We start from the raw sequence: 25543 nt of genomic DNA, 5'->3' as shown, positions 1-25543 counted from the left end.
ATATTCTTCAGCATTGATTTTTGGTTCATCAGACTAAGTCAAGAAGACATCAAGGGCTTATTTAAGCTTGCCTAAGGGAATACTTGCTAAGTTATGTTCAACCACTTTTATCAAATAAGCTCATTAAGCATTCAAATGATCATGCAAATCTAGCCTTCAAGCTTAGTAACCTAGGTTGCTTAGCCTATCTAAGTTAGTTTTAAGACCACACTATGTTGGGATTAATTAGACAATATCTTACGAATGTGAGCTTTATTATACACATTGGGAGAAGATATTTGTATGGATGGTTTTCGCTTGATATAAGTTATCATCTGCATTGCCACAAGTTGGCACCATAGCTTATTCATCATGAGTTATACTCTACATGATGAGTGTTAATGGTTCCTTGGACTATGTTAGGTTGTACACATCAAAAGGTGACACCCAAGGTGTAAGTTATTATCTATAAATCAAATATCAAAGCCTTTTTCAACCTAACATGATTTAAGGTCTACATGCCGAGAGACAATGTCAACATGACATAAGTTATCATCTATACAACGAATATTCACACCTTAGCCTGGTCAACATAAGTTATGCTCTACACATTGAGATATAACATTGTTATAATGTAAATTAGTATCTGCATATTGTTGTTTGACATTGTAACAAAGTGAGTTATAATTAGTTGATCATCAAAACATAAGTTGTAGTTTGTGCGTTATAGATTGATGTCATTGTAATGTGATTAGTGTTCTACACATCAAGGGTTGACACTGCCCAAGTGTAAGTTATGTTCTTCACATCATAAGTTGATGTCATTTTAACATCAATTACTTCTACACATCATATATTGACATCGTTATGATGTTAGTTAGGGATTGCACATCATACGTTGATATGTTGATGGAAACCAACAGGCTCATTGCATACGTTGCCATTTGTACATCAAAAAGGAATCTTGGTCTTTGGCTCAAGGGCACCCTTTAGTTTCTCTACAAGTAGAAATGAGAGATATTCATGTGAGAGATCTACAACCTTATAACGGCTAAAGGTTATGACAAGACCAAAGTCCCCAACATTGCTATCAACGTGTTGACGGTAATGGTAAGACCATCATAGTTTCATTCAGTTGTGTTGTCATGTAAATTAATATTGGTGTCATTTTTTGGAATCTCATTACAAATTGATGGAAAGAGTGTGTTATTGCTGGGAATTTAGAAAGAGCCTTGTAGGGCCCTCCTTCCAGCTCCAAATTGTTTATACGAAAGTTTGTACCAATGAAAAGTACAAAAGATCTTCTATCTTCTCATGGAGAAAAGAAGATAAAAGACTCAGAAGTTTACGTCCAATGTTATATTATCAAGTACTTTGACATAAATTTGGTAGAATAACTATAAAAACGTTACCAATGAGCTCTCAAAATAGTCTTCCAAAAGTGTTCTCGGATTAGATCCCACCTACCTTTGAACAATCCTTCCTTTATATGACTAAAATGTTGGGTTCAATGAGGAAATTATATAAGAGATATATCCTAAGTTTTATTACATCAAATCTAGTTATCAGGAAGGAAATAGGTAATCATGTTATCCCAATGAAATGAAAAATAATGATATCATGATTGTTATCCTATATCCATCGAAGATAAGGATGGAAGGTGTTGAAGTATATCATGGACCATCAACTTTCTTTATTCTCATTGTTTCTGAGTAAAAGAGTTTTTATCCGTATTTTAAACTAATTTGTAGATAGATGATATAACTAATTGTTGTGTGTTGTTTACATAACTAAATATTATACAATAACTAGTTAACTCTCTGATGTCATTTTTGTGAATCTTAATTTTGACTAAGAGTTTTGATAGCATTTAACAATTTTATAATTATGTTCATTGGCTCGAGAGAACTCTCAGTTGATGATAAAAAGTTGACTAGTTTGTGGCCCAAATATTGAATGACAACTTTTCTACACAGAAATATTAACCGACGTGTCATTCAATTCCAAAATCATCCAATGTTCATTACAAAAATTTTTAAATGAAAAGCAGGGCACATCCACTTAGGGCTACAATTACATCAATAAAAGTTACAATTTTATATCCAGCTTACAGTTTTTACATGTGATAAAAGCCAAAAGTTATATATTCAACTGTAATATTCATGGCATGGCCCATGGGGCATGGCTGCTTCGAAAGCCTCATCGTCAACAGGCTTATGAGAGATCACCACCTATCTCCCAAACCCACTTGCCCAAACTACTGCAATCCATTTACATAATATTTTGAAGCACACATGATGCAATGGAATGAATGCACGTGTCCTCATGATCAGCTTTGTGTAACTTCACGATTGCTGATGATATCAAAGGGAAAAAAAGAGGAAAACGAAATGGGAACCTTGATATTGAAAAAGATAAAAATCCATGGAGACGAGAAATACAAGCCACTCGTGCACACAATATTTATGGATATAATAATATATCTTACCATTTATTAATCTGTGTGAGATCTGGATCTTGACATTTCTTAAACTAGTTTTGTCTGATATGTTTTGTTAATCAAGGTTCTTCCAGTGGAGACAACCCAGACAGGCCACGTAGCAGCTGCTTTTTAATATTTTGGAGATGGAGGGTAAGGTGGCAAGAGGGAAGGCAAGCTTGGGGATGACTCTTCTGGTTATATGTAGAAGAAGAATACAAAATTACACAACAGCAAGACACTTCATTCCCCTTTATAGGCTGAAGATCAATAAAGAAATTGCATATTATTGAAGCTTTGTTGGCCGGCAACTTGACAAGAGAACCGCATTCAGAGGAATCTACATACTTTATACACATCCTCATCACATTGCTGTGATGGGATTTTTATTTTAATTGAGCTTTTCAAGTGTCCCTATAAATATAGAGTTATTTACTTGATAGGACCATCTCAAATTTTGATTTTCATGGCTAGTAAATACCATGTTCGATCAATCAGTCTGCCTTCGAGGTCACATCCTAGCACCGTAATAATTGAAGAAGAGTTATGCAAGCTTAAGGCATTGGAGGAATCATCAAGATTGTTGTTAACATCAGGGTCAATTTGCAGGAGTCTTTCAGGACTTGAAGAGTTGTACATGTGCTTGGATGATCTTCTTAATATGCCATCAAGCCAACAAGTTCTCTCTCAGAATAAACATGAGAAGTGTGTTGATGAATTGTTGGAAGGATCACTGAAGCTCCTGGATATTTGTGGCACCACAAGATATACCTTGTTGCAAATTAAGGAACATATTCAAGCTCTTCACTCAGCCATTCGAAGGAGAAAGGGGGGTTCAAGTGTTGAAAACAGCATTGCTAGCTTCACTTGTTTCAAGAAGAAGATGAAGAAGGATGCAAAGAAAATTATTGGCATATTGAAGCAAATGGATAACAATCTTGGAGTATCACCACTTCTGGAACAAGATCATCACCTCTCGGCTGTGATTCGAGTTCTTAAAGAAGTTAATGCAACAAACAGCTCCATCTTTCAGTCTCTCTTGTTCTTCTTGTCAAGACCAGGGTCGAAGCAAAGGCTAAACAGGTGGTCACTGGTTTCAAAAATGATGAACAAGAGAGGCATAGCATGTGAAGAGAAGCAAGAGATTTTGATTGAGTTGGAAAGTCTGGATTCTGCACTGTGCAACTGTGATGTTGAGAAGATGCAAAATATCCATGAAAGACTAAAGGCTACGGAGAACAGCATTGAAGGCCTAGAGAAAGGTTTGGAGAAAATGTTTAGGGGCTTGATCAGATCAAGAACCTCTCTCTTAAACATAATCTCCCTATAGGCCATTTTTCTATATGATAAATCCTGCATAGGCATCCAAATATTAGAGGATCAGGAAGGATTTCAATGTCAAATTCGAAAGCTTGTAAAAATATTGATATCTGTAGTTATAAAATGAAATACAAATAGAAAATCCACAATTCAAATTATCATGATTATTCTCTTTTTAATCTTTGCCATCTTTTTAAACTACAGTCTGCAATGAAATGGATAAATTATCAGTATTGAAGGAGATTTATCCAAGTTAATTTATTTGATTTCCAATTCTCAAAGCCTAATCTCATCGCTATAAATATAGAGGGCAAAGTGACTCATGTAACATTTCGCCAGCTTGATCTAACATGAATCAATATGCCTCCTGATTCTATTACATTTCTGGGATTGAAATGTGGCTTCAAGACTCAATTTTATCAAAAAAAACTTGTTGGGTTCATATATTTATCAACAGATGGGATGTCCATGAAAATGCAGAACCAACTAATGAGGCCGTTTCATCTTTTCTAAGTCATGAAATCATACGCAATAATAAACAGTTTTTGTATTGATAATTGATTGGGCATGAATAATTAAATGATTTGATAAGAACCTTGTGTGTGTGTGTGTGTGTGTGTGCACGCGCGCACATATTGTACATTTTGTTGTCACAATGTTTATATGAATATTTGATTAACACCTGGCAAAAATCAGTCATGTACTACATCTAATATGCTTCGTACTTCTTATATTTCTTGTACAAATGGACAGTGCACGATAATCTAATTTTACAAGTGGCAGAAATTAATGACAATCGGTTCACTACGTAGAGTACCCTTCTCCATTTTCAAGTTATAACATTAAAAAGCTTGAGAACATGCACGTATTTTCATGAAAATATATCCCAATTGATTTTTACATTAGATCAGTTTTACATATATGTTTTTTTTCTTCTAAATTTAGGTTTAGTCATGTCCTAGAATTGAACTTGCAGTATATACATGACACTAGAGTTTTATAGTATATGTATGAGATCTAATCTTGTAGTACATATGTGGACCTAAGATACATATAATACAAGTATGGGACTTGTACTGTAGTTTCATATTTCTAGAATAGTCATGAAAACATGTTTTTTGTTGATAGTTATGTTTTTTATGGGGTAATTAATTAAAATAAGTAAAAATTTATCCATTTATACGTTTTTATGCCAACATAAAAAAGTTTCACCAAATTAAACAAACACTAATTTTTTTACCCTTTTTACCCTTATGTTGAAAAACCAAGTAAAAATATTTTTTCTGAAAATGTGCGTCGGTTTATGGTGATTACGATGGTGGCTAGGGATTTTACAGTGAAACCCTAAATATGTCAAATTATGTATATGGATATTTTTGAATGTTTCGAATGGTATAAAATGATATAGTTTCGATGTTAATGGATGTCTGGAAGTGTAGCCGTTGAGAGACAAAAACGCGCAAATTTATAGTGTCGCACAAACTGCGCAAAACACTGTTCATATTGTGCAAATACTGTTCAAACCGCTTGCAAAATCGTGTAAAAATCCTGTTCACAGACTATGATATCTGCTTTTACGCGGTTTGAACAGTGTTTACTCTGTGTGAACAGTATTTGCGCGATTTGTGCAGTTTGTGCAGCACTGTAAATTTGTGTGTTTTTGTCTCTCAACGGCTACACTTCCAGACATCCATTAACATCGAAACTACATCATTTTATACCATTCGAAACATTCAAAAACATCTATATACATAATTCGACATATTTAGGGTTTCACTGTAAAATCTCTAGTCACCATCATAACCACCATAAACCGACGCATATTCTCAGAAAAAATATTTTTACTTGGTTTTTCAACATAAGGGTAAAAAGGGTAAAAAAATTAGTGTTTGCTTAGTTTGATGAAACTTTTTTATGTTGGCCTAAAAATGTATAAACGGACAGATTTGGCCTAAATAACATTTTCTTAGTCATCTAGAATACACTTTTGGACCCTTAAATATGATGTCTCATTATATGTAATGCCTGAAAAACATGGTGAAAGCAATTTTCTTTTAAAAACTTACTTTTTCTAAAAGCTTTTTTCTATATCATTCAATCTATGTTGAAAAAAGAATTAGACACTTTGGTCATGAGAGTTGCACAACTGTGCAATCTTATTTCCCTACATATATGTATTGGATTGTTACACATAATCTATACCTTATTATAAAAGTGTGTATAAAGAATCTCATAAATACCCTTTTGTAATATAAGTAATTGAATGGAAATGAATAAAATCTATAAGTGCAGGACTTAGTTTTCTCCTATTTAGTAAATGATTTTTTACTCACTAACTCATTTTCTCTTTGATTTTGTAGGTAACATGTAAAGTTGGTAATTGTGAGATTTGTCTAAAGTGTTATAGTATAAGAAAAATTATACTTTCTCTAGTTTACCTCTTTTCGATTTTAAAACTAAACATTTAATCATATAAGTGATGGTAAACACCCACAAGCATTAAAATCTTTATCATACAACTTATTAAAATTCAAAACATTCAATTAAAATGAAATCAAACAACCGTACACTAACCTACATTGACCAATAGATGACCTTAGCTCAAGAAAATTAGCTATCCATTATCTCAAACATCAAATCTATCATTAATATAAGAAATAATAAAATTAAGTACTAATTGAAGTATAGAAAGCTTCTCTAAAATAAGATATGAATCCAATAGATCTAGTCTCCTTTGATCGTCCCAAGCCCTTATTCTTAGAAATCGAGTCAAAGAATCAAAGAAATATGTAACAGGAATCTCAGACTTGCAATCTAAATAAAAAATGTGTTAATCACAAAATATATAGTTGCAATGGTACAACAGTCGTTCCAATAATCGTTCTTCTAACCCTTCAACATTCTATTTGGATTGGAGATATAGCCTCAAACGCTCATTCATTCTTAGAAACACTCGCTTTTCTTGGAAATTTCCTTCTACCAACTTTTGATAGGTTGATCCAATTTGAGAGCCAAAATTCTTATTTTTCTCATCAAACTTGTCTGTTTACTTGCAAAATAGAATATTGCCAAAATTATAGTAGTTTTGTGAGATCAATAAACCATAATTTAATCAAAACAAAAAGATTGAAAATATTAAATATAGCCTAAATATGAGCATGTCACCCTCTCTACGATCACTCTCGAAATCCACCCTTCCACCTTCGACTCTAGTGTTTCAAACCATATATCTCAATGCTAGCAATAGAAAACTGAAAGATCTTACCCAAAGTAACCAATTGCACTTCCATCTGCCTTGACAATTGTTGCTACATCGCTCTCTCATATGCTGTACGACCTTCTTGTTCCTCATCCTCTCAAAAAAAGCTCCAAAAATGATACAAACTGAAATTCCAATTTGCTCAAACACATTCTTCAAGCTAGTAACCAACTTTGATATTCAAACACAATGGTAAAATGATTTAATATTCTTTTGCTTATATCTTTATAATTGCCAACGAGATTTATGTATCTCTTATGGGAAACAAAGTAAACTTAAGCAACAAAGAAATAACAATTTGGTAACCCCCAAGTAAGAGCAGTCATACATTTACAAAATTATCCCTAAGCTAATAATATTCGTTAGTAAATCTTAAAGTCGTTGGTCTACATTGATGGTTTCTTATTGTTTCTAACCACTCTAGTGCACTCCACATTGTTCAGCGACCACATCTCATCCTCCCCACTCCCCTTCTCATAAGGCTTTTCTAACCGCTCAAGTTGTTTGACCGCTGAGTTCTCTCTTTCCCATTCTTCTTCTTGCAATGCTCACTTTTCCTCTATTTCCTAGGTCTTCAGTGGGTTAATCTCTATCCCATAGCCACTGGTATATATGTATCGGACATAGTTTGAGAATTTAGTTTAATGGTACTGCATTCTTGTTTTTATCACAAACAATAATAAAGTAAATTTTAAAGAATCTTACAGCTAGCTTTATGTTGCTCCACGTAATTGATGAGGCTAGCAAAAGATGTAAAACTTGGAAACAAAGCAGTAATATCAGTACACGTTTTTGAATAGAAGTTGAGCCTGGAAATTTGATTAAACTTGGCTCCTTGCTCGATAAGATCTCACACATGGCAAATCTTTTGCCCTTCTTTATTAAGTTTCCCGACTCCAGGTGTTATATTTAATAAATCATGAATTCGTAAACTCCAATTTGAAGCCGGATTAGAGTCTTCACTCATAAATAATTTTACTGCCAAGTTTCATTTTGCTTTTAGATATTCAAAATAATTACTTAACCACCATGCCTTACATAAAACTTACAAAATGCAGACCAATTAGACACTAATATAGAAAATTATAGAGAATTATAGAGCATTGACCCTCCCATACATTGGGTGGTGAACGTTATTGTGGGCATGGAATCTCAAGAGTGATGGGATTTCTTTTTTTTATTTAGACAATGCGAAGGTCAATGCATGGAGGAGTAGCATTCATGGTAGTTGAAAACATATGAACTGTCCTTAATAAAGGAGAATAAATCATGCATAAAGCTGATGCCTAATATTGCCAGGTTGACAGCCATAAAGAGAGCTGGGTGACATAACATGCAAATTCCTGTTTTATGCTAACTACCTTACCCATCTAATCTTGATGAGCCTGCAGATTAAATAATGTTCTAAATGATATTATCTAATTGGCCTTTCCAGATCCAAATGTGAAGTATTTCGAGATCCTCCAAATATCCATGTAGTTTTTGAGAAGGGTACAATAATTTATTATGGTAACCAACTTCCATGAATTGACACATGAAAAGACTAACCTGGCGGTGGCAATGCCCAAGGGTGGTGCATGCAGAAATTAAGTTATATTGAGACAAGCCCAATGAACCTAGTTGGTTTTAAAATTTAATGCAAAATTATATGCTCAAAGAGATGCAGTGTACCCAGACAACAACCATGTTTTTGCATTAAATGAGATGAGTTTGCACTTTATCTTTGGTGGAAGACGTGACAACTTAACCCATTCCAAAGAAAAACCCACATTGCTTTCATTTGCCAATGGGCCATGGCATTGACTAGCACTTCAATATGCTTTCTCTTGTTTAGATTGTTGGTAAGTATAAATATGTAATAAAGCAGCTTAACAATATAGATTAATTTAAACCTGTCTTATATCAAATCTTTGTAGCAAATATGGTTGCTTTCTCCACAAATTCCACTAAACACTACAATGTTCGATCCATTAGCTTGCCTGCTAGATCACATCCAACCACAGTTAAAGTTGAAGAGGCGCTTGACAAGCTTACATCTTGGGAGATGCACTCATCTTCTTCAAAAGCAGAGAAAATTCGGGCTGGTCTATCAGGTCTTGGAGAGTTATATAGAAGTATAGGTGAACTTTTTAGTTTACCACTGACTCAGCAAGCTCTATCTCAACATCAAAATGAGAAATGGGTCAATGAATTGTTAGATGGTTTCTTGAGGTACTTAGACATATGTGGCAATACAAGGGAAGCTATTTTGTTAATGAAAGAAAGTGTTCGTGAACTTCAGTCAGCTCTTCGGAGGAGCAAGTGTGGAGAGATGAGTTTTGAAAGCAATGTTACTGCTTATATCTGCTCTAGAAAGACAATGAAAAAGGAAATTGCCAAGTCTCTTGCTTCATTAAAATATGGGAAGAACATAATGGCAGCCTCCCCAGATCTTGATAATCTTAATGATCACCTCTACTTGGTGATTAGAATTCTTCGAAAAGTAAGTTTAATCACAACCTCAATCTTGAACTCACTCTTGTCATTCCTCTCTGTGCCAATGCTGAAGCCAAAGCCCACAAGATGGTCACTGGTTTTGAAGCTAGTCCATAAGAGAGTTGCAACATATGAAAGTCAATGGGAAGTGAATGAGTTAGAGAGTGTGGACATTGCAATAACCAATCTATTGGTGCAACAATCAAGTAAAGATGTTGAAGCAGAGAAGATTGAATCTGCCCATGAGAGACTGCAGGCTTTGGATGCTAGTATTGAAGGTTTTGAGCATGGATTGGAAGGATTGTTTAGGCGTTTGATCCATGCAAAAGTTACTCTTTTGAATATATTTTCTCAATAGATTAGAGTTTTATCATAGTTTCAGTAAATTTGTAATATGAAATTGAGTTATGGATCCGAATTTTAGAGGATCTGATAAGGGTGTATATTTGCCTTGGTGAATGATATTGTATAGTAAATTTGAATAAAATTTGAAGTGTATTTTCTCATTCAATAAGAAGATAGTCTTCCTTATCTCAAATCATTTTATTATTAAATTACAATAATATTTATTAACTATTAGAATTTTTTTTAATTTGGGTTAACGTTAATTACAATTTTAGTTTAATAATATCAATTAATCGAATAATTCAATAATAGTTTACAAATGAGTTTAAATAGTTAATTAAGAAAAACTCAATATAATCTAAATAGAAGATATTATTTTGGATTTTAAAATTTATTAAACTTTTGATGGAATTCAATATCTACTATATATCGATTATGTTTTTCAAAACTCATTAATAACTGTTATTCAGAAAGTTTCTATGAAAAAAAAATCAGTTATAATCAGTTAAATCAAACTAAGTTGGTCGCTCTAAGGACCCAGAATGCTCACTTGAAAAGATTAATCTTAATTACAAGAGCATCTCCTTCTTATTCAATGGACCGTTACTCGCTGTGTCTATTTTACTGGCAGCCAGAATGAAAGAAGCTCATGAAGCTTGGTTCGAATCCTCCTAATGGTGTTACGCATTTGTTTTAAAGATGGTTTGTTCAATACCCTTAAGTTTGTAAGTTTGATTTGTTTTGCTTTTGGTTCTGTTAGCGAAACGGTAGCGAAAATGGTTGTTGTGAGGATTAAGTTGCTGAGGAACGAGAGAGAGGTGGTGTTCAAACAAACGAGAAGTGACATTGCTCTGCCTCTTCAGTCTAAACAAGATGCCACTGCTCCTATCCGAGTACTGAATTTTTACGAGGAAACGTTGGTTGAAATGAATTATGTATTCAAGTTATGTTTGAAATTTGTATTATCTTATAATCTATCTCTTTTATGTATGACTCATAAACTCTTCGGTAAATTAATAGTGAGCGTCTTTATAACAAATTTATATTCTGTCATTCATCTACACATATATCAAAATCCTTTTTTAGCAAAATATCATATCCATCCAATTAGCAAAGTGTTGACGATAATCAATAATTTATTGTTAATATGGTTATAATACAATTTAATCATTTTATTAATAATATCCCATCAAAGTTAAAACATAAAAGTAGCATTTATCTCATATCACTATCGATTTACATTAGTTGACTTTCGTAATAACAATTAGATATTATTGGATTAAACAAAACTCTAATCCCACTATAGTTGTGGATTTAAATGGTCGTTGGCATTCATTAGTAAGCTTAACAGAGACATATATTTTCATATTTGAGAATGATAAATCTTTTATTGATTCATTATAGTTTTTATATATCTTTCAAAATAATCAATCACCACCATTCTAGTAATACAATCTCAATGACTACGTTGTGTTGGTGTCAAACTATATTAATCCATATATAAAACGGTTTGATGACCTCAATTCAAAAGATCATGTGTATCACTGTTTATCATATGATATATTTTATAAACACTAGAGTTACCATATATAAAAAATCTTTCAGCAGGTCAACCCAATGAACCTATTTATGCAACATGCACTTATATATTGTATTAAGTTGTTAATAAATAATTTTGACATATATCAAAATTAATGTTTTCAAAGTCAAAGTCAGATCGAATATCGATCTAATAATGGACGCAATTTGATCCAAACAATGAGTAGACTAATAAATTATTTAAATAAATATTAAAAATAATATTATATAGTTGATTATTAAATATTTAATCTCAATTATTGGTAGCATACAAATAAATTTAGTAAATTATATATAAATTTTAGCAACGAAATTTTTTTTTTTATAAAATAAAAAAAATAATAAAACAAACTTTAATCTGGCATGGTGGATCTTCCCGCCTTGTGCAAACAGTTGAGTCTGCTGAATCGATATCAACCAGATGATTTAGAACACCTACAGTTTTTGTGTATTATTGAGTATATAGTCAGCTTCCCACCTCTTGATGGTCCTGTGCTCTTTTGTTTTAGACCAAACACGACAGATGAATCGAGAAAGCCAATTTCTAAACTGAAAGTTGAGGTAGTAATAAATTACGTACCGCGAGACTGAGGCTAAATGATATCAACTATCCGGCAGGAGAATTGGCGGAGATCTGAATCAACAATTGGCCGAAGTCAGATGTACGGACTTGGAAAAGAAACTGCAGGGGAGGGTTAAATCCTCGAGAAAAATAAAAAGAAGCAAGCAGGATGATGATTTGCAGAAGCAAGATTTACGCAATTCTTATCAGAAAGCTCTATCCAAAGTAGTGAGAAAGATAGCTGATTTGGAAAAGAACTCTCTGATGCTGCTGTCAAGGCTGCCAAGTAAAATTCCCAATGACTTCTGCTTGATCAGTTCAAGCTTTCTGTATTTAACACTGATTCTCTCTTAATAAAAATACAACTTAAAAGAAAAAAAAAAGAGAGAGAGAAAATCATAGGATTCTTCCACGTGTGTAATTTGTTCGCACTTGTCAAATAACGTAACGGCTATATTTGGAGAGCTGGATTACCAAAAATGAAGCAAAGTCTAAGGAGGACCCACCCGTCCCACTCCACCATGAGGAAACAGCTAAAAGATTAATTTTAATTCTAAAACATCTCTCTCTCTCAAATGACCGTTGCTCACTCTTTCTTATTCTGTCTATTTTTACTAGAAGCCAAGATGACTGTGAGTGTGGCTCAAACCAAGAAGCTCATGAAGCTTGTTCTATCTCTTTTCCGCAGAGGCTTCAACTCCTCCAAATGGTATGTTATTTACTTGCATTTGTTTTTATAGGTTTGATTTGACTTGTTTTTTTCTATTTTATTAGCAAAACGGCAGCGAAGATGGCCGTCGCCAGGATTAAGTTGTTGAGGAACAAGAGAGAGGCGGTGGTTAAACAAATGAGACGTGACATTGCTTTGCTTCTGCAGTCTAAACAAGATGCCACTGCTCGTATCCGGGTACTTATGGCAATGTTGATTCAAATGAAAATTTTACATTTTTGCTATAAATGAAATTTGTATTCTCTCTTAATTGAGGTTATATTGCGGGGCAGGGGGGAATTCAATTTGTTGTTGTGCATTATTGAATACTAGATGCTAGCTTATTTTGTGGGCTTCAAATTTGTGAGAGAGGCTTGTTGGATTACCTCAATTAATTTCGTAGGTAATCCTGTTGGTAACATTATTGTCAGTAGGTTGAATGTTCCCTGTCAAACTTTTTATGTTAATTGCTGCACGAAGTTAAAAACATGTCAAAGAGATCTTTTCTCATTTTGAGTAATGAAATTTCAGCTCTGTGTTCACCATATGCTGGGTTTCAATATTTTTGTTTCTTAGCATGCATTGGTATTTAGAAGAACTTGAACAACATTCTAGCATGGTTAATTGTCAGACCTTGTAGGTATATGATGTCTAAGCTTATTTTGGTTTTGGGCAAAATGATTGTGTTTTTGAAATGATTCTCTTGGACCTGTTGACATGACTGCTACGTGCTTACATCTTCCTTCTTAGGCTACGCTTCTTGAACTCAGAAATAGATCTCTCCATAAATTGGAGCATATGACTGCATTGAGTTGTCATTATATTTTCATATAGGCGCAATGTTCTTGCTGTAAAGTGACCTTAAAGTCTAGTTTCAAATCATGCCTTTGAAATATTTGACAAGGTCCCTCTGCTTACTATCAATTCGTCAAAGCATTTGCTTTAGAATTATGGTTTTGGCACCTTGGATTGCAGCAAGTATGAATTTCGAGGATTATTTGCTTGGATAGTTGCCATTAGATTAATGTTTTTTGTTTTTGTAGGTTGAACATGTTATACGAGAACAGAATGTTCTGGCTGCAAATGAGTTCATTGAGCTCTTCTGTGAGTTAATTGTGGCCAGGCTGACCATCATCGCCAAGCAAAGGTTAGAAAACATTAATTATTATATTGTAAAGCTATGACAAGTCTACGATGTAGTTCTTATGTGGATCCCAATACATTGCAGGGAGTGCCCTGCAGACCTAAAAGAAGGGATCGCTAGTGTGATATTTGCCTCTCCTAGGTGCTCAGAAATTCCAGAACTAATGGCAATGAGGAAGATTTTTGAGAAGAAATATGGGAAAGAATTTGTCTCTGCAGCAACTGATCTGCGGCCGAATTCCGGTGTAAATAGAATGGTAAATCAAAGATTTATGCCTTCAGAAAGTGCAGTTATCTCATTCTTTTAGATATGGATTCATACTATCATAAAACTGCTCATCAACTAGGTTATTTGTAAATTATATTTTTGAGATGGTACATACATGAACATTTTGCATATTATGTTCCCTTGTTGCATCTCAGTACCTTTTCAGATGACTTAATAGCCCTTGGCCTTACTTCCAGTTGATTGAGAAACTCTCTGTCAGAACCCCTCCTGGAGAAGTGAAGTTAAAAGTGATGAAAGAAATAGCAAAAGAGTATCGGATTGACTGGGATACAACTGAATCCGAAACAGAGCTTCTCAAGCCTCCAGAAGAGCGTATAGTGTGTTTTTCTTTCTGTCTCCCTCTTTCTCATTTGTTATACGTTCAAGTCATCCAGTTTCCATATTCTATTCTTTAACAGGAAGGACCAGATGTTTTTGTTAGCCCTACCAGCTTACCTGTGAAACATACGCCAGTTCAGCCTGTCAAACCAAATAATTCAGCTATCAGGTTACTCAGTCAATCTCATTTTATTGGCTGCCAAATGTTTTAGATAGTGAAGTTTATATTCATTGTTTTTATTAGCTTCTGATTTCTGGTGCAGATCAGCAAGTAATGGAAATAGGAGCACTCTGCATTTTGAAGATACAACATCAGCTGCTGAAGCAGCTGCAGAATCAGCGAAGCAAGCAATCGCAGCTGCACAAGCTGCTGCCTATCTTGCAAGCACAGGCTCCAGACAAGTCACTCAGTCATCTGGTTTTAATGAAATTCCAAATGCTTTAAGCAACAAATCTGGATCTATAACTCTTTTTGGAAATTCAGCTGGCCTATTCATGTCATGCGATCCCCCAATGAACTCCGAAATTATAGATCAACAATGTGAATCACAGAAGTTTGATAGGTCTCATTATCTTAGCCATGAGGAGAGAAAGCCTGACCATAGTGAAGGTGGAGACGGCTATGGGAGGCACAGGTACAAGGCCCCTTATGCACATTCAGATATAGAGTTTGATGAATCTGATTGTGATGAGGAAATTGAAATGGAAGAACCTCCTGCCAGCATTTATCAACCACCTGAGCGACCTCCACCACCAGTACCTTCAACTGTTGACAAACAGGATTTCATTCATCATGTTCATCCTAAATTGCCAGATTATAATGATCTTGCTGCTCGCTTTGAATCTCTCAAGTATCGTAAATCGTAAGCATAATGTTAAATGCCTAGAGTATCAATTTTGTCTGGGTTCTGTAATCCATACATATCATCCAGTATACAATATAGAATTTATATAATGCATAGTGTATTGTTCTTGAAGGAAATCTATATATCTGTTATATCAATGTGATATCATTCTTTACTGAACCTCATCTTGGTCTGTGATGCAACTAGGTTTCTGATCCTTCATCTATGAATGGATTAACTACCGTCTGAAACGAATTATTGCATTTAATAATATCTGTTACACACTTCTGTCACATCTCAAAAGCAAATTTCTTGAGCTCACTGTAACTTAATTGTATATAAATTCCTTTTTCTATCAGACACCTAAACAAGCAAACTACCCATCGGCAGGAAATTTACATGCAAAACATAAAAGACAGTGAAGAAAATGAGAAACTTTGAGCTCCAAAAGCACATCAACACCACACCACTACAAACAGTGGTGTTGGTGTGCCAATCTCACCTCTTATTTTCGCTGAAAATGCAAAGAAGCATCTCTAATTCTTTCAAATGTATCACTTTTTTATGAACTATCTGAATTAAAGTGGGCAACAAATATAAACTAAGCCATTTCTTTCAAGGATTGAAATTCAAGTTCTTGTCTGCTCACTTTGTGGTTTCTTCATTCTTATCTCATATTTTAAATGCTCTTGAGATTTGTTCTTATTGTAAAGGTTAAACAAATATGGCTTCCACTATTATTATTAATATTTTATAAGTTCAAAAAGGCTGAACTTCACTTTACAAATCCGAGTTAAATCTTGTCAAATCTTACAATCTTTCTAACATGGGACATGGAACCTTTTCAAGTCTTATTGTTCCCATTTATTGTTGGAGTTTACTAGAAAGTGTAATGCTAATCTTCAAGTCTAAACACCTTTGCAAGTAAATTTCTGAAAAAATTGTTCAACTGTGATGAAGGCACCTGTAATTTCTAAGATTCATGGTAAGACTTAATTAGTAAACTCGAAAGTAGAATATTATAGCTTGTAGTCATCATTCTCACATTAATGGAAGACAAAAATTGTTCTGCTTCACCGCCAAAAATCCTTAGCATCTGAGAACTCTTTCATGCTTCAATTTGTTATAGATATTCCATATGTTGAGACAATCTTGCAAAGGAAAGAGTATAGCATATAATGTCACAGCTCTGTCTCTGGATTTACTTACTGAAACTCTATACACATGGGAAGCAATATTTTTTTGGCACACTTAATTAAAGTTTCATCACGGGCTGAAAAGCTTTCAGATGTTTATAAACCTGAAGGACCAAAAAGGGATGAATAGGCAACCAAAATTGCCTTTGGCATTTGAACATTCTATCAAATCAGCTGCAGAATCAAGTCTCTAAGAACCTAGGAGGTGTACGCTCTCTTATGGTCCATTCTTTTGAAGACAGTTTTGCTCAAGCATTAGATTTCTTTGTTACTTTATTAAGAATTAGAGTTGCTAGTTATTGCCCATTCCTCATATAAAAGCTCTTCAGATGCAAGAGCTGAGTGCAACTCATTCAACTGTGAAAAACAAGCATTGCAAATAACACAGAAATGAGTGAATTATAAGAGAAATGGCAATTAATCTCTTTGATTACAAGGTTCATTCTGAGTCCTTCGAGTAGCCCTGATAGATATGCTCTTGGCCTAGTTAACCGTCCGCTTCAGGATGGTTTGCTTGCCATCACAGATTTAAGAAACGGCAACAGATACTATGCTGCCTCTCATACTGTGTGCTCCTGAATTGGATTCCAAGCTCCTCGTCTCCCTCTGCCTTTTGCTACCATTGGCCCGTAAGTTTATATTAGAGCTAATATAATCAAGTTACAATATTTAGCCTTAGAACTTGATTGTCATTGCAGGATATGGGGCAGCATCAGTTTATATGTAGCATTCTTCTGGCAGCTATTCACAGTATGGTTACTTCTCCAGCTCCATTAAAATCGCAACAGCAGATACATTCAAGTGTTCAATGCAGCCTTTGGCATAAGAAATTTGTCAGCTTTTAATCGCATTTGATCTTCTTTTAATTCTTGATTGAACAATGCTAATAATGTGGCAAATTACAAGCTGGGAAAGATGGTAGGGTGGTTATCAATTATGATTCTATCTGGCTGGCACGTCTTGCTTAGATTGTCATAGGTGGCTCAACCTCAACTCATCTGATGAACTCCATATGCAACATTCCAGCGGTTTCAACTCTGGAATGGCATCTGATCTTCACTTGTGCGGTTGTGACACTGTCACAATTGCCTAACTTGAACTCTCCAGCATATGTTTCTTTTGTTTGAGCCATTACAGTAGTTGTATATTGTTCGTTCGTTTGGATGGTGTCCCTAGCCACGGGTCCTCTTCCTGATGTTTCATATGGCCAATGAGGCCCAATTCTCAAATTGAACAAATAGATACTGTTATTAATACTACATCACATCACATCATTTAGTACAACCGTGTGAACTGCGTAATCGCCAATTGGCAAATGGCAACTCGAGCCTCCACTACAAAACCAAGTACCCCACAGACAGCTTTAACTATACCTATTGCAATGCCATTTAGTAAAAGTACAGCCATGCTTTTTAGACAAAAACAGCTGTTAATTCAACGGGAAAACAGTGAAGTCAATGATACAATGCCCCACAAAATCAGCAGCAACGACACGTTAAAAAATCGAAGCATGAGTAGGGTCTTGACCTTTCTTCAAGTTCCAGTGTTGTGGGCAACCTTTCCAAATTAGTTATGTTGCTCCTTGCACAACAGAACTCGTACAGATTTCTGCAAAGTCCTTTACTGAAGGGATACACCCGTTCAGGAATCCCCCTGAAGTTACACAGAAGCATAACTAAGAAATTGGTAGATGCATAATTTTTAAATGTTAAATATTTTCGGCGTGTCTTGTAATCTCCCTAAAAGCCTATACATGGAAAAATTAATCAATTTGTTCAAGCTTCAGGTAGACAATTCTGGCAGCATATATTATCACTTTTTTTACCACAAAGCTTTATCTTCCATTAGTCAACACTCAATAGAATGAAAAATAACATATAAAAGCAATGAAGATAAACTAACCTTAAATAGAAGATGCGTCTCCGTCTTACAAGTTCATAGGTTGTCTGATTCGTTAGAATAAGATAGCTGAAATCAAAATGATGTTAGAACTATAACAATGGCTTTCTTAAAGGTACACTACTATCTTTCTTTAACCAAATTATGTGACAGATTCCATAATTGTCTCGTCATATTATAACATCAGAACAGTGAAAGATGAGCTGTGGAAGTGATAGAAACCAAGAAAACAAGACATAGCATTGAATGCCATCTCTGGGGCTGGACTCGAACCGAGCCCGTTTAAGCTCAAACTTAAACGAGCCCGAAACAAGCCAGCCCTATACGAGCTCGAGCCAAATTTTTCAATTAAAAATTTTAATACAAAACGACATCGTTTTGACCAATATATATTAAAACAATGTCGTTTTAATAATTAAAAACGAACCGAGCCGAATTCGAGCAAAGTTCGAGCTTAGTTTTTACGAGCTCGACCTCGAATTTGAGCTCAACTATATGTAAACCAAGCCGAGAGCTTGGCTCGGCTCGGCTCGGCTCGAATTCAGCCCTAACCATCTCTTTGAAGAAAAATAACTTGAAACTAATTAGCCACTCAATCACAAAATAATTCTGGTGTCACTGGCTCAACTGATACAAGAAACACATGAACCCTCAAAACATCTTTTGTTCAGTAGTATCTCAATCTACTAGGCAAATATATATATTTTCCCAAACCATGTAATATTTGTCAAAGAAGAAGTTGGCAAAGCTCCTAACTCTGCTAGTAATCTGCTTCATCTAGTAACCATTGCCAACCCCACATAACATAGGATTGATGGAGGAGAAAGATTTATTTAACAAATGGCATAAAAAAATATCCATGTCCTATGTAAACACGAATCCCATACAACTTTCTGAACTGTAACAGTACACAACAGAAGCTTTTTGCTAGTCCACTATTATAGCAATTAGGAACAAATCATTACAAGTAATTTTGAAAACAAATTTATTAAAATATTACATAATGAATCAACAATTGATAAATCAGGATCACATGGGAAGGACACAAAATGAGCATGAATGTTGTAATTACCAATTCTGACTTTTGTTGTACAACATAAGTGCAAGAAAAGTTTCTGCTAGAAATATCAAAATAAAAAATAGAAGAAAAATATAAACAGAAGTTACCTATGAAAAAGTAGCAATAAGAGCAGGAAAATCAAAGATATTGCCAAAATAACCAGTAAAACTATCATGATTGCATCCTTCCACCTGACAATGATATGATTTCAGGAACAAATAAGATTCAAACTGTGTAAAATTAGAAGTTCAGTTGTAGATATTTAAGAATAATTTTACTGCACAAAGCATTGTCATTGCCCAAATTTCAACTGACTGCCTTTTCTCATCACTTCTTCTATAGAGGGTGGTTATTGTAGAGCACTGAAGCCCTCAGGTAATACTTTCTTCATGACAAGATATTTTCAGCCAGGAAATAAATTTACTACAACTTAATCATATGATCAAAGAAAAAAAATATCAATAAACACATCATACCAGGCCCTTGATATATTGGCTTTTAAGTATGTAATGTATAAGATGCCAGTCCAGAGGCACAATGATGTCTCTTCACAAATGTACCACCTACAAACATGACCAAAATAATTATAAATTAAAAATGACAAAGAAACCTGGCTAAAAACAACATTTATACTCAAAAAAGGATACATATACAACAAAATTTCAAGGCCATAAAATATTCACTCATGATGCTAATGCTACAAAAAAAATAAAATAAAAGGCACTTTAATCTAATAAATCATATGATATTCTACATGATCACAAAATAACAACAGAACTACAGAGGTAAAACGCTAAAATTTGAAGAAAAACAAAGTCTTTTAAAGATGAAAGTTGAACCCATAAGTTTATCGATATTGATTCTCACCATAACTGTGAATAAGAAATATATCTGGTCTTTAATTAACATATCACAATTTTATTTCACAATGTTTGTCAATTTTTTTAAACTCAACTAGCACCACAAACAATACAAGGACACACTATTGGACAACAGATAACTAAATCACAAGAAGGTTAAACAAAGTCAAAAAATGTTTCTCCAATCTCCAAACTGTTAATTTGTTGGATCTTCAAAGGAAAAGAATAAAGGAACACACATCTGACAACAACGTAAACTCACCAAAATCGACAATGATTACTCTGGCCAACACATGTTCCGAGCCAAACACAATGATGATCAAACTGAAGAACACACCTGTCACAATCGTGACAATGCTTTGTCCGTGGAGGCTGCAATTAATAACAATAAGACATTACATCAAAAGCAATTCAGGGATCACCAAAGAAACAGCAAAAAATAATGACAAATATTCAAGCCACGAAATACATCTAGAGATATAAATTAATCAGTCTAGTTCATCATGCTACTAATGTGAAACATAAGTTGGCAAGAAAAACCAGACTCCTAAAAGCAGAAATCCAACCTTTAGAAACTTCTAAGGTCCCTATGTGTTGGAAACTGTATATGCTCTGACAGTCCTCCCTGTAGATTCTAATCAAAAAGTTTGATGATGACCTTAACCACTGAACTGTGTCCAAGAGATACTTTCAAGCCAGTACTATCTTACTACTTACCTCTATAAAAATAAGTAAAAACTTGTGTTCTAGCTGGTTTACTAGTGCTTTGTTTAGTGATCAAAATTTGCTTATAGCAAAGTTAGAAGAGATGGGATTTAATTTCTAACTTTGAAAAATAAAATAACTGTTAAATTGGTTAAAAATATTCAAATGATAAAATTAAGATGGCAAAAAATCAATGCTTTTTTCTGCTTTTTGTCAAAAAGTTGATAATACAACAACCATAGACATATTCTACAAGCAACAAACCCACTGAGCTTAGTTATTTACCATTAAATATTTGTTAAGGTCCTTTAATGCCAATGGTTAGGCAACTCACAGAGCAATGGAAATTTTCATTATTCAATGAGAAACAAAATGCTTTTGGATGAAATAATAATCAAGCACATCAGTGATTGCATCAGATTTTGACTCATACAGCAAAAGGAATTAAATTTGGTAAGAAAGAACGTAAAGTTGGATCTGTAAAAGAACATATATAAGAATAAAACCATACCTGTTCGACATGACAATATAAGCAAGTCAAAGTTCTGCAGAAAGCAATATAACATGGTCAGTAAACTTGTTGCTGTTTTATTTATTTATTTTGGAGGGGGTACACTGCTATGGTACAATCCAATGAAATGACTTCTCAAGAGGAGATTGCAAGTGGCAAGCAGATGAACTACCCGTCTAAAGTTCCTTTGGTTATAAATTGGAATTACAAGCCAGAGACGAGCAGTGAAGACACCTCCAAGCATTTAAAAAGTATGCTTATAACTGGTTATGGCATTAAAACAAGGAATAGAATGTATATCTTAGAAAATCAAGCAATCTAACCAAAACAAGATCTCCATAATATGCTAAATGAAGAGTTATGCAGTAATTACCCCATTCCCTCTCCAATCAACCAACCTCATTAACTATGAGCTAGTAGACACTGTAACCACAATCTATCTTAATCCAGTGCCCACAATCTATCTTAATCCAGTGCCCCAGCAATTGCCGGGTGATATGATAGTTTAGTCAATTTCTTGAAAGTTCCACCAGCCTCATTAACCCTGAACCAGTAGACACTGTAGCAAAAAATCGATCTCAACCCAGGGCCCAGGCAGTTACTGAGTGACATGATAGTTTAGACATCTATTGAAAATTCCACCATCAAATAAAATTAAGAATACATGGGATTTTTCACATTCAATCTAACACAGGCAAGGAACCTAATTAAAAAGATTTCTTTAGTAAATCAACATCGTTTATATGGCTTTTATCAAAAATTATAACTTCTGAACACAAGACTGCAGGGGGCAACCAGATGAAGTGTGCCAGCCTGAAGTTCCTTGTTTATGAATTAGATTTACAAGCCAGAGACAAACACCTCAAAGCATTTACACTCCTAATTAGTTCCAACAAAGAATATAAGTTATATATCTTCAATGAATCAACCTATCTAATCAAAAGACAAAGTCTCTCTAGTATGCCAAAGGAGATTTTTTCAGCAATTAAACCCTTCCCTCTATAATCAACCAGCCTCCTTAACTCTGAACTAGTAGGCACAGAATTGAACTAAATCCAGAGCCCAGGCATCAGTGTGATATGACAGTATAGTCAGTTTATTGAAAATTCCATCATCAACTAAAAGGGTGAAAATATATGAATTCTTCCCATTCAATATAAAACATGTTGAAGAAAGACAACCCAACTAAAAAGAATTCCTTAGAATAGCCACTATAGACATATGAGTAACAATCTTGACCATATATGGGTTATCATGCATGGGCATGCATCAATTATATACAACTTTTACGAACAAGCTATGATGTAATTGCATACCTAATGGATGTTCCTGGGGGATACATCTCCAGGACCAGCTTTGTCCAAGATGATGCATTACTTCCTGGATGATGTCTCCCTGACGGACTTCCCTCAATGGTAATGACTGTGCTTCCATTTTTACTTGATGCAGGTTGTCTTTGCTTAAACATTACAAACGGTCAAATGAATAGTAATATTAAACGGTTATAAATTCATTTCTATCTTTTGTCAGATTCCTCGTTACTAATACTTAAGATACATTAAAATCAAAATTAGTACTTACTTTGAGGATGTGGATACCTTTCTAAATATAGCATTTTTCTCGTTTACTTCTCTCATTGCATCAAGAACATAGCTAAAAGTACACAAAACAAAAATGCAAGAAACCACATTAGGCAGGAAACAAAACATATTAAAGGTGTGACTTCTCCTGATAAATATGTTACCAGTCAAATTTTAAACAAACAAAATTTCAATGGCATTACCCGGGAGAAGAACCAGAGGTCACAAAGTATTGTACCAATGTAACAACAAACAAAAACAAATATAACCCCGTATACCTGTAAAAAGGGGCGCAAATGTTAACAAGAATGTCAAAATTACTAAGAAGTTTAAGTAAATAAAAAGTAAAACATAGATTATATCTAAATCCTTCTACTAAGAGGTAGAAAAACTCTAAGCTTAGCTAAGCTAATTTCTAATCTAGGCAATAAATGTAAATTTCCTCAGATTCCAGTTTAACCGTAATGTACACATACCATGGTTCATGCTTTGTTTTCTCTATCAAATCCATATCGAAAAGAAAGAGTACGCCGGCAAATACCAGATGCAGCATCAACAGCGCCGCTTTCAATCCCAACGACGATCTCCGAGCTGTTCGATTTTTCATTTCTTCAGTTCAATCTTCTTATCAACGAAACAGAAAAGTAACAAACAAATAACACGTACCAGGATCAGCTAGACAAGGAAAAAGGCGATAGCATCGATCAAGAACTCCGCCACCGAAGTCTTGGAGAGTGTGACATAAAGCCGACAACATCGTCGTCGAAATCAAACGGTATCAGATCATGAAACAAAGATAACTTGAAAATGATTGCTGTTGTGTAGTAGCATCAGAATGTTTGTGTTTTCTTTTCAACCTCTTCTCTCGAGAACGTGAAAGGTTCAATTTTTATGAAAAAGAAGCTCAGTGCCAATTGTGTCTTTCATAATCACCGAGTTGTACTCGCTTTCTCTCCTCCTGTTTAGCTAAACTTTGCGAATTTGGGATGTGCACATTGCGCACCCTTGACTCCATTAGAATCTGCTGGATCCCACCGCACCGAATTCTTTTCGCTTTTCTACTTTGGCTAAATGACGAGAGTCGACCCAAAGTTTGATGAACTAATTTCCAGTATTTAAGTTTGAAAAAAACTATTTTCTCACTTGTCTCATAGATTTGTTCAAAATATCTGAAAATTGTTTTTGTAAATTTGTAAAAAAGTTCAAAAAAAAAAACCCTCAAATTAAATCACACTTTGTCCTAAAAATTTTATTAAAAAATTTTTTATATCTTTAATTTATATTAATTTCATGTAAAATAATTAAAAATTTGTATTAATACAAGTATAAATAAAGTTGTTAATAACATATAATCTTATGTTTGAGTTAAGCATAATTTTTTCAAATAATAGAAGCATTAATAAAAAAATTTTACAGGGTTTGGAAATTCAATAAAGTCTGAAGTGTTTTCAAAAGATTTTAAATTTTAATATGACCCTTAGTAATTTAAAAAAGGGAAATTATATTAAATGGTCAAAATTAAGGGGTTTAAGGAAAATTACCCAAAACAATAAGGTTTAAGCAAAAATACCCAATTTTTGTGTAATGACAAAACTGCCCCTATATATAAACAAGGAAATTTTCATATTTCCCAAGGGAATTTTCCACGATTTCACTATGTAAATTCAAAGAAATTTTCCCTTCCCACGGTCATCCCACGGGCGAAGAGATTTCTGTAGCTTTTCGTGTTTTTCGATGACCAAAAATGGCAAAGAATGTTAGTACATCTTCTCTACTCTTGTTTAAATCAAGTTATCGTTCATATTATTGAGATTTAAGGGAGATTTTGCGGTTTCAAAGTTTTGGGTTTCGATTTTGAACAATACTTAAAATGTTTTGATTCTTAATTGTTTTCGTTGAATTTCTTAAAGGGTTTTGTGTTATAATCTATGTTGATTTGATTTGTGCTGAAATTGGAGGCCGAAAAATGAGTTCGAAGTGATCGACGCTCTGACCGTGGGAACAGTGGATCCCACAGTCAGGACGAAATCTTCTACGGTCATGAGAGTTTAATCGTGGGTTAGGGAGTGAAGTAGCATTTTGAAAACATTAGGGAGTTAGGGGAGAACAATTAGTTCACTGGGGATGTCTCTAAAATTTATCATAAGACAGTGGGCTAATGCTGCGAAAACCGTGGAGGGGTGAATTTACTTTTTTGAAACTGCAAGAGTGCTAATAGATTAGAAAATTACTGAGAGAATAAGGGATAAATATTGGACCTATTTATAGTAGAAATTTTGTGAGGGGGTAAATTGATATTTTTCATAAATAGGTTTCTCGACGTGTAGATTTCGAATTTTATATCTATTTTTCTATTTTAGGGTTTTTCGACATATAATTTTCGAATTTGATATTCGATTTTTCGATTTTTGTGTTTTTTTACATATTTTAC

General features: G+C 34.2%; 4 protein-coding genes across 4 annotated transcripts; 3 read left to right on the top strand and 1 right to left on the bottom strand.

Annotated features, from left to right (window-relative positions):
- Positions 1 to 2924: 2924 nt before the first annotated feature.
- LOC123228400 lies at positions 2925 to 3788 on the top strand. Its single transcript, XM_044653801.1, has one exon. It carries the CDS (start codon positions 2925 to 2927, stop codon positions 3786 to 3788), a length of 864 nt encoding a protein of 287 aa, XP_044509736.1.
- Positions 3789 to 8930: 5142 nt separating this feature from the next.
- Positions 8931 to 9942, top strand: LOC123195778. Its single transcript, XM_044609620.1, has one exon. It carries the CDS (start codon positions 8959 to 8961, stop codon positions 9868 to 9870), a length of 912 nt encoding a protein of 303 aa, XP_044465555.1. The 5' UTR covers positions 8931 to 8958; the 3' UTR covers positions 9871 to 9942.
- Positions 9943 to 12554: 2612 nt separating this feature from the next.
- On the top strand, positions 12555 to 15481 carry LOC123215763. Its single transcript, XM_044635991.1, has 7 exons — positions 12555 to 12706; positions 12772 to 12904; positions 13750 to 13853; positions 13935 to 14106; positions 14315 to 14455; positions 14537 to 14625; positions 14720 to 15481. The coding sequence occupies exons 1-7, from the start codon at positions 12573 to 12575 to the stop codon at positions 15321 to 15323; spliced, it is 1377 nt and encodes a 458-aa protein (XP_044491926.1). The 5' UTR covers positions 12555 to 12572; the 3' UTR covers positions 15324 to 15481.
- A 2245-nt stretch (positions 15482 to 17726) lies between these two features.
- On the bottom strand, positions 17727 to 24119 carry LOC123229918 (protein S-acyltransferase 10-like). The gene is made up of 11 exons (XM_044655962.1): positions 23779 to 24119; positions 23589 to 23703; positions 23316 to 23390; positions 23114 to 23185; positions 22849 to 22986; positions 21533 to 21566; positions 20579 to 20688; positions 19933 to 20019; positions 19564 to 19647; positions 18400 to 18465; positions 17727 to 18150 (listed from the first exon to the last, which is right to left on the bottom strand). Exons 1-11 carry the CDS (start codon positions 23867 to 23869, stop codon positions 17976 to 17978), a joined length of 1047 nt encoding a protein of 348 aa, XP_044511897.1. The 5' UTR covers positions 23870 to 24119; the 3' UTR covers positions 17727 to 17975.
- Between the last annotated feature and the right edge of the window lie 1424 nt (positions 24120 to 25543).

Source organism: Mangifera indica, chromosome 1, assembly GCF_011075055.1.
Source record: "Mangifera indica cultivar Alphonso chromosome 1, CATAS_Mindica_2.1, whole genome shotgun sequence".
In the NCBI taxonomy this organism is placed as follows: Eukaryota; Viridiplantae; Streptophyta; class Magnoliopsida; order Sapindales; family Anacardiaceae; genus Mangifera; species Mangifera indica.
This window is presented reverse-complemented; position numbering and strand designations above follow the sequence as displayed.